A 15,224-nucleotide genomic window follows, 5' to 3' on the forward strand; every position below is an offset into this window, starting at 1 on the left:
CATTCAAAACAGTACAATAGACCTGTTTTGTCTCTCTAATTATCAGGATAATTTTTTATGGCTCACGAATAAGCTATCGCTTCTTTATTTAGCAAAGCTCTTTATATTCCTCACAGAGGAGAGGTTGTTGCATCCATTAGAACCACGGGCACTGACAATGGGGGACATTGTCTCCTGGTGACTGGAGGGAATGGAAATCTAAACCACTGGCCCTCTGACCCATTGAGATCTCTCTTTACAAATGGTCCCCTGATGAGCTCTAGGGCAGAGGATGGAAATGCGGTGGGGAAAATGGATCTGACATCTAAGCGCTGACTAGTTGTGGTTCTTGAGGAAAGTATTGGTATGGGTACTTTGTCTGTGAAGGTGCACTTCGGAATATGTGCATGTATAGTTGAACCTTTGAAATTATATAGCAGAAGGCAGGACTGATTACTGGTATGATAATACATTGTGACATCTGTATGTACCCACCATCTTCACAGATTGGGTTACCCACATCCGAGATTCTCAGGAAAATTGTATATAACAAAGCAGATTATATATTTGTATATTCTATATTGCCTAGCATAGGGGACAATATGGTTTTCAGGGACTGTCGACGTTGAAAAGGGCACCATGCTGACTATTTTTGGTGCCAACCTCTGTGGTCAGGTAGGCTTAACAGTTCTATAGGGCCAAATAGGGTCTGTTAGCAATAATGCATTCTTTCCTCGAAACACTTTAATGTCCTCCATTTTAAGAGTGTTGTATATATTAGTTTACTTTTAAGTGATTAACATTAGTGATGAGCGAGTATACTCGTTGCTCGGGTTTTCCCGACCAGGCTCCGGTGATTTCCAAGTATTTGTGAGTGCTCGGAGATTTAGTTTTCGTTGCCTCAGCTGCATAATTTACAGCTTGAATACATGTGGGGATTCCCTAGCAACCAGGCAACCCCCACATGTACTCAGGCTGGCTAGCAGCCAAAAATCATGCAGCTGCGTTAACAAAAACTAAATCTCCGAGCAGTTACAAATACTCAGAGACCACTCGAACGTGCTCGGGAAAACCCGAGCAATGAGTACACTCGCTCATCACTAATTAACATTAAAAGTTATTTTTTAAGAGTTTTTTTTCTTTCGTTTGGTTCTCACTCTTGGAGGACCTCATATGATATTTTGACTTAATTGGTTTTTCTTTATTTGTTGACCCCAACCATATGAAAATGGCACGGCTTCTTCTGTTTGCACCACCTGTCTAAACACAACAGTAAATGCATGCATCTGCCCCAAAAGGGATAATATATAGCATGTTTATACAATTTAGGTAGCCTAAAAAAGCCTTATTGTATAGTGTCTTGTAAAGCATGCTGTTGGTTACCTCTGATTACCATACATTTTCTCCTAGCCAGATAGGCTGAAGTCATTTGTACATTAAAAAGTCTGTGTTTGCATTATAGAGCTCAAAAGGTGTTCAGTTTACTCCAGGGGAACTCAGTGTTCTAGGCATCTCTTCTAACAAATTAGATACTTTTTAATAATGTGAATCTCGTAAGTTTATTCCCTGCAAATTTAATTTTTAGGGGCATAGCGTCAAAGCTGGCAAATTCAAATTTCCAAAGAGCCACTCGTCTTTATAATATACCACACTGATTCCACTAGTGAGAATGTGACTTGCTCAGAGAGAGGAGCATGCATCTCTTGTCCCACCCAAAGCCCCCTGCAAGCAGTATAGGTAGCTGTCGTCTCAAGCATCTACTATGAAAACTCTAGAGCACTCCATATGTGTGAAAATAGAAAATATTACAAACAAAAAAGTCACACATATTTTGAAGATGAATCCAAGAATATAATTCAAATGTTATTATTACACAAGCACCATAGTATTAAAAAAAAACAACTATTTCTGGTACATTAGCACATCCAGCACTGCTACTTAAATAAAGCAAGACTTAAAATATGATGTACTTTATCCAAAAATGTCCACAATTTACAATATGCCCGTCATTAATGGGCTGCACTTCTTTAGCCAATATATGAAGAACAAGATGTGTTCTTGATATGATAGTCAAGAACAAAAATAGAAGTGACTACGAAGTTGATTGAAACATGATATTTATTAAATTATGAATAAAAACATTAAAAAATATATTTTTCAGCAATGGATACTGGAATGAGAAGGCATGAATACTAACAACAATTATGAGTAGCATGGAAGTATCCCAATAGTTTTCATTACAAAACATTTATGAATTTCAGACATATAGTCAAATAATTTACAAAAAAATACCTAAAAAGTTATAGTGTGCTAATGCATTCAAAACCAATGTCAAACAAGATCAAAATTATTTTGAATTAATCACAGAGGATTCTCTATATCTCAATGAGAAAAAGTCCTGTAGTGTCACTATGTGTCATTGTAGTGGTTGGCCACTAGATGGCTCTAATATACTAACCTGTCACCCCCAAAATCGAAGGTGAGCTAAGCCCACTGGCATCAGGGGCTTATCTACAGCATTCTGTAATGCTGTAGATAAGCCCCCGATGTATCCTGAAAGATGAGAAAAAGTGGTTAGATTATACTCACCCAGGGGCGGTCCCCATTCTGTTCTGGTCCAATGGGCATCACAGTCCGGTCTGGGGCCTTCCATCTTCTTATGATGATGTCCTCTTCTTGTCTTCATGCTGCGGCTCCGGCGCAGGCGTACTTTGTCTGCCCTGTTGAGGGCAGAGCAAAGTACTGCAGTGCGCAAGCACCGGGAAAGGTCAGAGAGGCCCGGCGCCTGTGCACTGCAGTACTTTGCTCTGCTCTCAACAGGGCAGACAAAGTACGACTGCGCCGGAGCGTGAAGACAAGAAGAGGATGTCATCCTATGAAGATAAGAAGAGGACGTCATCCTATGAAGATGGGAGGCCCCGGACCGCACTGTGATGCTTGAAAGTTTGTGAACCCTTCAGAATTTCCCATATTTCTACATAAATTTGATTTGAAACTACATCAGATTTTCAGATAAGACCTAAAAGTAGGTAAAGAGAACCAAACTAAACAAATGAGTTAAAAATATTAGACTTTTTCATTCGTTTTTTTTTGAGGAAATGATCCAAAATCAAATATCTGTGAGTAGTAATAGTATTGAACCTTTGCACTGTGTATCTGATATGATGGCCTTGTGCAGAAATTACTGCATCCAAATGTTTTTGGTAACTGTTGATTTGTCCTGCACATCAGGTTGAAGGAATTTTAGCCCATTCTTCTCTTAAAACCCTCCATGTTTTGTTGATGGGTTTCCTCCCATGAACAACTCACTTCAGTTCCTTCCACAACATTTCTGTAGGGCTCCGGTCAGGACTTTAACATTTCAAAATTTTAACTTCATTCTTCAGATTCAGTTCATGTACAGATGTTCTCAATCTTTCTTTTAGAATTTGCTGATAAACTTCTGAATTGTTCCATTAATGATGACAAGCTGTCCTGTCTCATATGCAGCAAAAAGGCCCAACCTATGATGCTACCATCATTGTGTATCACAGATGGAATGAGGTTTTTATGCTTATTAATACTTTTTTTTTTCTCCAAACAACATTTCTCATTTAGACCAAAAATCTTTATTTTTAATCTCACCTGTCCACAAAACAATGTTCCAATAGCCTTCTAGTTTGTGCAGGTTCTCTTCAGCAAACTGCAGATAGACTGTAACACCATCTTTCTTCAGTGTCCTCCTGAAAGTAGAACATTAACATTAGCTAATGTGAGAAAGGCCTTTGTTTTCTTAGAGATTTACCTTGAGGTCCTCTATGACCTTGTGAACTATCATACAATTTGCTCTTGTTTAAATCTTTGTTGATTGGCCACTCCTGTGGAGGGCAATAACTTGAGTGGGCGACCTAATTGAAATTCATAACCTCTTGTCATCCCATTGGTTGAAAATAGCAGACTTTCATTCCATCTTCAAATTATCTGCTAATACTAAAGGTTAACATATTTTTGATTTTCACAGACACATGATATTGGATGATTTTCTTCATCCTGATTTTTCTTCTTGTGGATATTTTTAACTCATTTGATTTTCATTAAAGGAAACCTGTCACCAGGTTTGGCCAATAAGAGATATGGCCATCAGCTTTCAGGTTCTATCTACAGCATTCTATAATGCATATCTGCCCCCAACCCGACCTGCAAGAGAAGAAAAATAACTTTTATTGTACTCACTTGCGGGGTGGTCTGGTCCAATGGGCATCGCTGGTCTTGGTCCGGTGCCTCCCTTCTTCATGCGATGCCACCCTCCAGCTTGCATTGTGTGGATGACGCGGCTCCTGCGCAGGCATACTTCTCTGCCCTATTGAGAGAAGAGCCAAGTACTGCAGTGCACAGGTGTCGGGAAAGGTCAAAGAGCCCCGGCACATGTGCACTGCAGTACTTTGCTCTGCCCTCAACAGAGCAGAGAAGTACGCCTGTGCAGGAGTGCTGTGCTGAGTAGACTGTGTGGATGATGAAGGGACGCGTCATCGACACAAAGCAAGCAGGAGGACGGGGATCGTAAGAAAATGGGAGGCACCAGACTAAGACCAGCAACGCCCATCGGACTGCCCTGCAGGTGAGTATAATAAAAGTTATTTTTCTTCTCTGAAAGGTTGGGTAAGGCTGCTTTCACACATCAGGTTTTTTGTTTCAGGCACAATCCGGCAATTTTTGAAAAAGACGGATCCTTTTTTTTACACGCCGGATCCGTTTTTTCCCATAGAGTTGTATTAGCGCCGGATTGTGCCTGAAGGACATGCGTTTCATCCGTTTTATCCCGGATCCGTCCCTTCAGGCTTTTTTGCCGGACACAAAAAACGTTCACTGCAACGTTTTTTCTGTGCGGCAAAAAAGTCCATCTCTCTCTCTCTCTCTCTCTCTCATCCCCACAATCAGGAAGTCAAAAATCCATGTGCAGTAAAGAGAGCCGGATCCAGCTAAAAAACGGATCCGGCACATCAGTTTTTCACAATTTACGCCGGATCCGTTTTTTTGTAAATTTGCCGGATTTAGCCTGAAACCAAAAACTTGATGTGTGAAAGTAGCCTTAGGAGCAGATATACAGCATTATAGAATGCTATATCAGCCCTGAAAGGTGGTGGCCGTATCTGTTGTTGGCCAAACCTGGTGACAAGTTCACTTTAACTACTTTTTGGATGTGTGTGAAAATTTCATGTGGTTTTAGATCAAATTTATGCAGAATTATGGGAAATTCTGAAAGGGTCACAAACTTTTAGCATATACTGTAACTGGAAATGAGACATACCTGGGAGGAAGGCTGGAGAGATGTGAAGCCACACACGACCTAGTCCAGATTGTACTCCTATGGATTAAAGGAGGACAGGTAAAGGACCTAATCTAAAAATGGGTAGAGTGCCAGATGTTAGAACATCGAAGAGGAATACCAAATTAACTTAAGTGGCAATGAGTAATTCTTTGGGGAGAACCCTTTTGTGCCAGATATACTGATCATCTCTAATAGTTAACCATTAATATGGGCAAGAAAACACTGGTGAAGGCAAGATAGGGAGTGGCTTTAACTTATGTATTCCTGCCATTCATAGGTCCAAAAGGCAAATCTTATGGTGCTGTTATTGAGATGAAAATAGAGAAAGAGATGGTAGTAGGTATTAAGTGTGTGCCAAAAGAATACTCTTTTGGCTTAGGCTAGTAGCATGTGGCCTATAAACAAGCTAGATTTGTATTCCTCCAACAAAAAGATGTCCTATACATTTTCTATACATATCAAGTGAACAGTTCAGTTTGAATTTTTGATTAACCATTATTTTGTAAAATTTCCTTTGAGCACCATTAGCATACTTCAGTAGAATGAAAATCATTTTCATTTTGTTATGAAAAGGTAAAATAGACAGGAGAAATAAGAGAATACCCTTTTTTCACTTGGAAAGTAGTTCTAAAACCCAGCTGTAGAAAACATGATTGCAATAAAGATTTTCTCAATTTTCAGAATTTGTGCTAATATAATAATAATGACAGGTTTAAGCCTAAATGTTTCTATTTGCTTCTGTAAGCTCAAGATGATGATGAAATGGAGAAATTATACAAATCAATAGAAGAAGCCAGTCTATCACCAATTGGAGATCGTCGTCCCTCATCTAAAATTGAACTGAGAAAGTCTTTTATTAAACGTTGCAAAAATCCTTCAATCAATGAAAAACTGCACAAAATTAGAACTTTGAACAGTACTCTGAAGGTAAGAGTGAATATTTTGTAATATTAGCTCACAAAAATTATCTTCTTAAAAACACAAGGTTTCTGAGCTTAACCTCTTCATATCTGACCCTGTTTTCACCTTCCTGACCAGTACAAATTTCTCAATTCTGTCTCTTTATGTGGTAATAACGCTGCACTGCTTTAATGTATCCCAGTGTTTCTGAGACTAGTTTTTCATGAGACAATGTACTTTATGTTAGTGGTAAATTTAGGCTAATATTTTTTTGACATTTGTTTGTAAAAGATTGGAATTTTGCTAAAATGTTGAAAATTTAGCAATTTTCAAACTTTAAATTTTGATGTCTTTAAACTAGATAGTCATCACACAAAATAATTAATAAATAACATTTACCACATGTCTAATTTACATCAGCATAATTTGAAAAACTTTTTTTTATTAGGAAGTTAGAAGGTTTCAAAGTTGATTAGAAATTTCATATTTTTTCCAACAAAATTTACAAAACCATTTTTTTGGGACCCCATCATATTGAATTGACTTTGAGGGGCTTATTTAAATGAAAATACACAAACTTGACACCATTTAAAAACATGCACCCCGGAAAGTGCTCAAAACCACATTCAATAAGTTTATTAACCTTTCATGTGATGTACTAGAATTAAAGCAATGTGGAAGGGAAAATGAAGATGTTATTTTTTTCCCCACAAGAATGTTACTTTAGCCCCAAATTTTGCATTTTCACAAGCAGTGAAATTGAACCATAGAATTTGTTGTTCAATTTCTCCTGAGTGCGACGATACCCCCTATGTGATGGAAAATGACTGTTTGGAGGCACGGCAGGGCTCAGAAGGTAAGTAGTACCATTTGACTTTTGAAATGCAAAACTGGCTAGAATCTAGCAGACACTATGTAGTGTTTGCATGGCTCCTCATGTGCCTAAACAGTGAAAATCCCCCACATGTGACCCAATTTTGGAAACTACACTCTTCAAGGAATTTATCTAGATGTGTGGTGGGTACCTTGAAACCCCAGGTGCTTCACAGAATTTTATAACGTTGAGCCGTGAAAATAAAAAAGTACATTTTCCCTCACAAATGTTGATTTTACCCCAAATTTTTAATTTTCACAAGGGGAACAGGAGAAAATGGACCCCAAAATATGTTGTACAATTTTTACCTCATGGTGGAAAACTACTGTTTGGGCAGATGACAGGGCTGAGAAGGCAAGGAGCACCAACTGAATTCTGGAGCTCAATGTTGGCTGAAATAGATTTGAGAGAATTTGAAGAACCCCTGACATGCAAAAAACAATAGAAACTCCCATGAGTGACCAATTTTGGGAACTACAGTACATCTCTTGAGGATTTCATCTAAGGGTGCAGTGAGCATTTTTAACCCTCATATGACTCACAGAATCGTATAAGATTGGGCTCAGTAAGTGGAAAATTAAAATGGTTTCCACTAAAATGTTGCTTTGGCCCCAAGTTTTTAATTTTAAAAAGGGATAATATGAGAAAATGAACAGTACAGTTTGTTACATAATTTCTCCTGAGTACATTAATACTCCATATGTGGTCCAAAAATACTTTTGAGGCACAGTGCAAAGCTCAAAAGGGAAGGAGGAGCATATAGGTGCAGATTCTGCAGTTATGGTTTGCTGGTGCCATGACCCACTGAAAGAGCCACTGAACTGCCAAAACAGCAGAACCCTCTGTAAGTGGCCCCATTTAACAAACTACAACCCCCAAGTAATTAATCTAGGTGTGCAATGAGCATGTTAAAGCCACATGTGCCCCACTTTATTTTATATCATTGGCCATTAAAAGAATAATTACATTTTTTCCACAAAAATTTTGGTTTAGCCCTAAATGTTATATTTTCACACTAGGGAATGGGTAAAAAGGCACCAAAACTTGTCACACAATTCCTCCTGCACGTGGCAATACCCCTTATGTGGCTGTACACAGGGCCAGTTTTAGGCAAAGTGGGGCCCTAGGCAAAAGTTTAAAATGGGGCCCTAAATGCTAACATATTGCACATCACACAGAAGCATTTCTGCTGTGTTTACTTGCGCAGAGTTCAGGCCGCTAAACGAGTGTGATCGACAATATTGAAGTTTTTCGCTTGTTTCCCGGCATCTTTACATCAACTGAGAAAGAGTGATGGGAACAGAACAGTCACTATTAGATCAATCTGTCCCCATACAGTATCATGTTATCAGCAGCACATCTACAGTTTACACCGGAGTAAATAAGCAGCATTTTGCTTACTTAGTATAATACACCCCATAGTCCTCCACATAATATATTGTGCACAAGAGTCTTCCATATTGTAAAATGCACACCACATAGTCCTCCATATAATATATTGTGCCCCATAGTGCTCCATATAGTATAGTACATTTCCTATAGTCCCCCATATATTAAAATACACTCCTCAGTCCTCCATATAGTATTATACACTAGGGTTGAGCGAAACGGGTCGATCATTTTCAAAAGTCGCCGACTTTTGGCTAAGTCGGCGTCTCATGAAACCCGATCCGACCCCTGTGCTTGTCGGCCATGCGGTACGCGACTTTCGCGCCAAAGTCGCGTTTCAATGACGCGAAAAGCGCCATTTCTCAGCCAATGAAGGTGAACGCAGAGTGTGGGCAGCGTGATGACATAGATCCTGGTCCCCACCATCTTAGAGAAGGGCATTGCAGTGATTGGCTTGCTGTCTGCGGCGTCACAGGGGCTATAAAGGGGCGTTCCCGCCGACCGCCATCTTACTGCTGCTGATCTGAGCTTAGGGACAGGTTGCTGCCGCTTCGTCAGAAGCAGGGAGAGCGTTAGGCAGGGTCCACTAACCACCAAACCGCTTGTGCTGCAGCGATTTCCACTGTCCAACACCACCTTCGGTGTGCAGGGACTGTGGAAGCTATTTTTTTTTTTTTTTCCCCTCAGCGCTGTAGCTCATTGGGCTGCCCTAGAAGGCTCCGTGATAGCTGTATTGCTGTGTGTACGCCACTGTGGAAACCAACTGCTTTTTTCAAAGCACATATCCTCTTGTTCCTTCCTTTCTGCACAGCTATCTTTTTTGTTTGTCCACACTTTTTATTTAATTTGTGCATCAGTCCACTCCTATTGCTGCCTGCCATACCTGGCTTACATTACTGCAGGGAGATAGTAATTGTAGGACAGTCCCTGTTTTTTTTTTGTTTTTTTTGTGGGAGATTAAGATTGGCATTTCTGCTACAGTGCCATCCCTGTGTGTGCCATCTCTCACTGAGTGGGCCATAGAAAGCCTATTTATTTTTTCCGTGATTTGTGTTCTAAATTCTACCTCAACACAAAAACACTACATCAATCAGTGGGAGAAAAATATTGGCCTCAGTCAGGGCTTGTGTGCCACTGCTGTGTGTGCTATCTCTCATTCAGTGGGCTATAGCAAGCCTATTTTTTTTTTTTTTTTTTTTAATATTATTTGGTTTCTAAAGTCTCCCTGAAAAAAAAAAAAAAACCTAAAAAAACAGTGGGAGAGTAATATTGCCCTTTCAGCTTGTGTGCCAGTCTTGACTCCTGGGTGTGCCACCTCTCTCCCTCTCATTCAGTGGGCCATAGAAAGCCTATTTATTTTTTTTTTTAAATATTATTGGGTTTCTAAAGTCTCCCTGAAAAAAAAAAAATACATAAAAAAACAGTGGGAGAGTAATATTGCCCTTTCAGCTTGTGTGCCAGTCTTGACTCCTGGGTGTGCCACCTCTCTCCCTCTCATTCAGTGGGCCATAGAAAGCATTTTTTTTTTTTCCTTGATTTGTGTTCTAAAATCTACCTCAACACAAAAACACTACATCAATCAGTGGGAGAAAAATATTGGCCTCAGTCAGGGCTTGTGTGCCACTGCTGTGTGTGCTATCTCTCATTCAGTGGGCTATAGAAAGCCTATTTATTTATTTATTTTTTTTCTTATTATTTGGTTTCTAAAGTCTCCCTGAAAAAAAATCAAAAAAACATAAAAAAACAGTGGGAGAGTAATATTGCCCTTTCAGCTTGTGTGCCAGTCTTGACTCCTGGGTGTGCCACCTCTCTCTCTCATTCAGTGGGCTATAGAAAGCCTATTTTTTTTTTTTTTTTTTTTTTTTTTTTTTTTATATTATTTGGTTTCTAAAGTCTCCCTGAAATAAAAAAAAAACTTAAAAAAACAGTGGGAGAGTAATATTGCCCTTTCAGCTTGTGCGCCAGTCTTGACTCCTGGGTGTGCCACCTCTCTCTCTCTAATTGTGGGCCATAGAAAGCCTTTTTTTTTTTTTTTTTTTTAATATTATTTGGTTTCTAAAGTCTCCCTGAGAAAAAAAAAAAATAAATTAGGTGGGAGTTTAATATTGACATTAGTGCTTGAGTGACAGTCCTGCGTGTGTGTCATCTCTGTGATTTTGTGCCACAGAAAACAGAGTGTGTAACATTGTGCCTGATTTTCCTTGTGGTCTCACCAACCTGTTAAGGGATATTGAAATCATACTGAAGTTATAGCTCACCGTGTAAGTTGTTTGACAGCAACAAATAAAGTTACTTTGGTTAAGATTTTAAAACAATGAGGAAGTCTGGTGCAAGAGGTCGTCGTGGGCGTTCATTGTCAGCTGGTAATGATGGTAGTGGTAGTGGAGCATCAGGTGGTCGTGGGGATAAAAATATTCCACCTAAGTCTGGAGCTGTGGAGCCAGTTTCGTCGTCAGGCTACACAAGGCCTCGAACGCTCTCTTTTCTGGGAGTAGGAAAACCGCTTTTAAAGGCGGAGCAGCAACAGCAAGTTTTGGCTTACATTGCAGACTCAGCCTCTAGCTCTTTTGCCTCCTCTTCCGAAACTGGTAAATGTAAAAGCAGCGCGTCGCTTGTGGATGTTCACGGTCAGGGACAAGTCGCTTCCTTGTCCTCCTCAGCAAAAACTACAACAAGAGAGAAGGATGCAGCAGGCGACACAACGGGTCACTCCATGGAGCTCTTTACACATACCGTCCCTGGCTTAGAAAGTGAAACATTTAACAGGCCATGCCCATTACAAGTATATTCTGACATGGAGTGCACTGATGCACAGCCACAGCCAGAGTACTATGCTGCTCCTTTGACTCAGACCACCACATTGCCCTCTCAGGGTACAGATCCACAATCAGACCCTGATGAGACTATGTTGCCCCGCCACGAACGCTATACCACCGACCGACACAGTGACACAGACGAAGTTGCACACGAGCTCGAAGAGGAGGTAATAGATGACCCAGTTATTGACCCCGATTGGCAGCCATTGGGGGAACAGGGTGCAGGCGGCAGTAGTTCAGAAGCGGAGGTGGAGGAGGGGCCGCAGCAGGCATCAACATCGCAACAGGTTCCATCTGCCGGGCCCGTATCTGGCCCAAAACGCGTGTCAAAGCCAAAACCTGTTGGAGCACAGCGTTGCCATCCGGTTAAAGCTCAGTCTGCAATCCCTGAAAAGGGATCCGAGTCTAGGAAGAGTGCAGTCTGGCATTTTTTTAAACAACATCCAACTGATCAGCGCAAAGTCATCTGTCAAAAATGTTCAACTAGCTTAAGCAGAGGTCAGAATCTGAAAAGTCTAAATACTAGTTGCATGCATAGACACTTAACCACCATGCATTTTCAAGCCTGGACTAACTACCAAACGTCCCTCAAGGTTGTAGCACCCTTGGCCAATGAAGCTAGTCAGCAACGCAACATCCCTTCCGTCACTGTAAGGCCACCATTTTCCGCACCACCGGCAGTATCTGTGCAGGTTTCTTTGCCAGCCAAAAGCAGTCAGGGTCAGGGAATCACCAGTTTTGTAGGAGGAAATATTGCATCTAGGGCACCGGCGGAAACAATACCGTCTCCAACCGTCTCTCAGTCTGCCATGTACACCGGCACACCCGAAAGTTCCACGATCTCCAGCTCTCCAGTCCAGCTCACCCTACATGAGACTCTGGTTAGAAAAAGGAAGTACTTATCCTCGCATCCGCGTACACAGTGTTTTAACGCCCACATAGCTAGACTAATCTCGTTAGAGATGATGCCCTACCGGTTAGTTGAAAGCGAAGCTTTCAAAGCCCTGATGGAGTACGCTGAACCACGATACGAGCTACCCAGTCGACACTTTTTTTCCAGAAAAGCCATCCCAGCCCTGCACCAGCATGTTAAACAGCGCATCGTCCATGCACTCAGGCAATCTGTGAGTACAAAGGTGCACCTGACTACAGATGCATGGACCAGTAGGCATGGCCAGGGACGTTATGTGTCCATCACGGCACACTGGGTGAATGTGGTGGATGCAGGGTCCACAGGCGACATCAATTTAGGGACAGTTGTGCCTAGCCCACGGTCTAGGAAACAGTTGGCTGTAGGCGTTCGCACCCCCTCCTCCTCCTCCTCCTCATCCTCCTGCAGAAGCTACAGCTCTTCCACAGAACGCAGTCTGCCAACCACTCCATCGGCAGATGACACTGTTGCACACCAGTTGTCCCATTATGGGCCAGCTACTGCCAAGCGTCAGCAGGCTGTATTGGCTATGAAGTGCTTGGGCGACAACAGACACACCGCGGAAGTTCTGTCCGAGTTCTTGCAACAAGAAACGCAGTCGTGGCTGGGCACAGTAGATCTTGAGGCAGGCAAGGTAGTGAGTGATAACGGAAGGAATTTCATGGCTGCCATCTCCCTTTCCCAACTGAAACACCTTAAACCTGGTGGTGCAGTGCTTATTGAAAACTTATCCTGGGTTCTCCGACCTGCTCCTCAAAGTGCGTGCACTTTGCTCACATATCCGACGTTCGCCTGTACACGCCAGCCGTATGCAGACCTATCAGCGGTCTTTGAACCTTCCCCAGCATCGCCTAATCATAGACGTTGCAACAAGGTGGAACTCAACACTGCACATGCTTCAGAGACTGTGCGAACAGAGGCGTGCTGTTATTTATTTGTGGGAGGATACACGGGCAGGCAGTAGGATGGCAGACATGGAGTTGTCAGGTGTGCAGTGGTCTAAGATACAAGACATGTGTCAAGTCCTTCAGTGTTTTGAGGAATGCACACGGCTGGTTAGTGCAGACAACGCCGTAATAAGCATGAGCATCCCCCTAATGCATCTGCTGATGCAAAGTTTGACGCACATAAAGGAGCAGGCGTCTGCACCAGAGGAAGAGGAAAGCCTTGATGACAGTCAGCCATTGTCTGGTCAGGGCAGTGTACAGGACGAGGTAGCGGGCGAAGAGGAGGTGGAGGACGAGGAGGATGATGGGGATGAGTATATTTTTAATGCCGAACCTTTCCCGGGGGCACAGGAAATTGGTTGCGTGTCACGGCCGGGTTCTGGTTTTTTGAGGGACACAAGTGACGTAGATTTGCCTGCAACTGCCCCTCAACCAATCACAACCGGAGATTTGACAACTGGAACTTTGGCCCACATGGCGGATTATGCCTTACGTATCCTAAAAAGGGACACACGCATTACGAAAATGATGAACGATGACGATTACTGGTTGGCCTGCCTCCTTGATCCACGCTATAAAGGCAAATTGCAAAATATTATGCCACATGAGAACTTGGAACTAATATTAGCAACCAAACAATCAACTCTTGTTGACCGTTTGCTTCAGGCATTCCCAGCACACAGCGCACGTGATCGTTCTCACACGAGCTCCAGGGGGCAGCAGACTAGGAGTGTTAGGGGTGCACACATCAGAAGTGGCGTTGGACAGAGGGGTTTTCTGACCAGGTTGTGGAGTGATTTTGCTATGACCGCAGACAGGACAGGTACTGCTGCATCAATTGAAAGTGACAGGAGACAACATTTGTCCAGTATGGTTACTAACTATTTTTCATCCCTTATCGATGTTCTCCCTCAACCGTCATTCCCATTTGATTACTGGGCCTCCAAATTAGACACCTGGCCAGAATTGGCAGAATATGCATTGCAGGAGCTTGCTTGCCCGGCAGCAAGTGTCCTATCAGAAAGAGTATTCAGTGCTGCAGGTTCAATATTAACCGAAAAAAGGACTCGTCTGGCTACCCAAAATGTTGACGATCTAACATTCATTAAAATGAACCACAACTGGATTTCGAAATCTTTTGCCCCACCTTGCCCGGCCGACACCTAGCTTTCCTATGAAAGGCTCTTGCCTGTGAATTACTTTTCTAATGTCTAATTTGCTGCAGCTGATTGTACAGCATACGACATGTTTACACCTCCCTAAATGGCCAAACTCCCCACACGGGGCCGTGGTATCGCGACTTGGCGCAAGCACCCGTGAGACTGCTGTTTGTCTGAAGAGGTGGGTGTGCTCGCTTTTGGTTGACGGCATTGCTACTGGGTCCCTCATAGTACAATGTAGTGTCTCTGGCGGTGGTGGTGCGCACCCAACGTCAGACACACCGTTGTAACATGAGGGGCCCTGGGGCGGTCCCGCCGGCCTCTAGAGAGTTCCCCCCTACCCCAGCTCAAAATGTGCTCTACCACATGCAAAATTATGTCGCACAGCTCCACCAATCTTTAGTCTATTCGCTGACATCATTCAATGTCTGGCACTGACAATACAAATTTGTAGACATCTACGATGCAACTTAAAGTAGTCTGTGTCTGTGTCCTATATTGGCACCATTAAATAGTTACTGCCATATTACTATGTCAGAAACTCAGCAGATGAGCCCACCCCTGTACCTAAGTATGCCACCTTTTTTTTTGTTTTGGTTGTTTTGCGAGACATTAACATCTATTTATATTTTGGGAGTACTGGGACAGACACTCCTTGCACTACTCCTCCACTCACCACCAAGCTGCCCGTGTATCCATGTAACCGCTGTAAAACTGCCATGAGCCTATTGTTTGTTATTTTAGGCCTTTGAAGCCTGTCTGCGGTCCCTCCTTCCACTAGTCCTCCACTGACCAGACCACTGCTGCCCGTGTACCCCTGGAACCAATTATAAAGTGCCTACAGCCAGCCCATTTTTTTATGTTAGGCCTTTGAAGCCTGTCTGCGGTTCCTCCTTCCACTAGTCCTCCACTGGCCAGAC

General features: G+C 42.4%; 1 protein-coding gene across 3 annotated transcripts in view; it reads left to right on the forward strand.

Annotated features, from left to right (window-relative positions):
- The window catches only part of IPCEF1 (interaction protein for cytohesin exchange factors 1), a 359,460-nt gene that overhangs the window by 303,440 nt on the left and 40,796 nt on the right, over positions 1 to 15,224 (forward strand). For all 3 annotated transcript variants that reach the window (XM_077289086.1, XM_077289085.1, XM_077289084.1), the window contains one exon: positions 6,033 to 6,214. In XM_077289086.1, the coding sequence (XP_077145201.1) occupies positions 6,033 to 6,214 (182 nt within the window). The remainder of the gene's footprint in view (positions 1 to 6,032; positions 6,215 to 15,224) is intronic.

Source organism: Ranitomeya variabilis, chromosome 2 (genome assembly GCF_051348905.1).
Source record: "Ranitomeya variabilis isolate aRanVar5 chromosome 2, aRanVar5.hap1, whole genome shotgun sequence".
Classification (NCBI taxonomy): Eukaryota; Metazoa; Chordata; class Amphibia; order Anura; family Dendrobatidae; genus Ranitomeya; species Ranitomeya variabilis.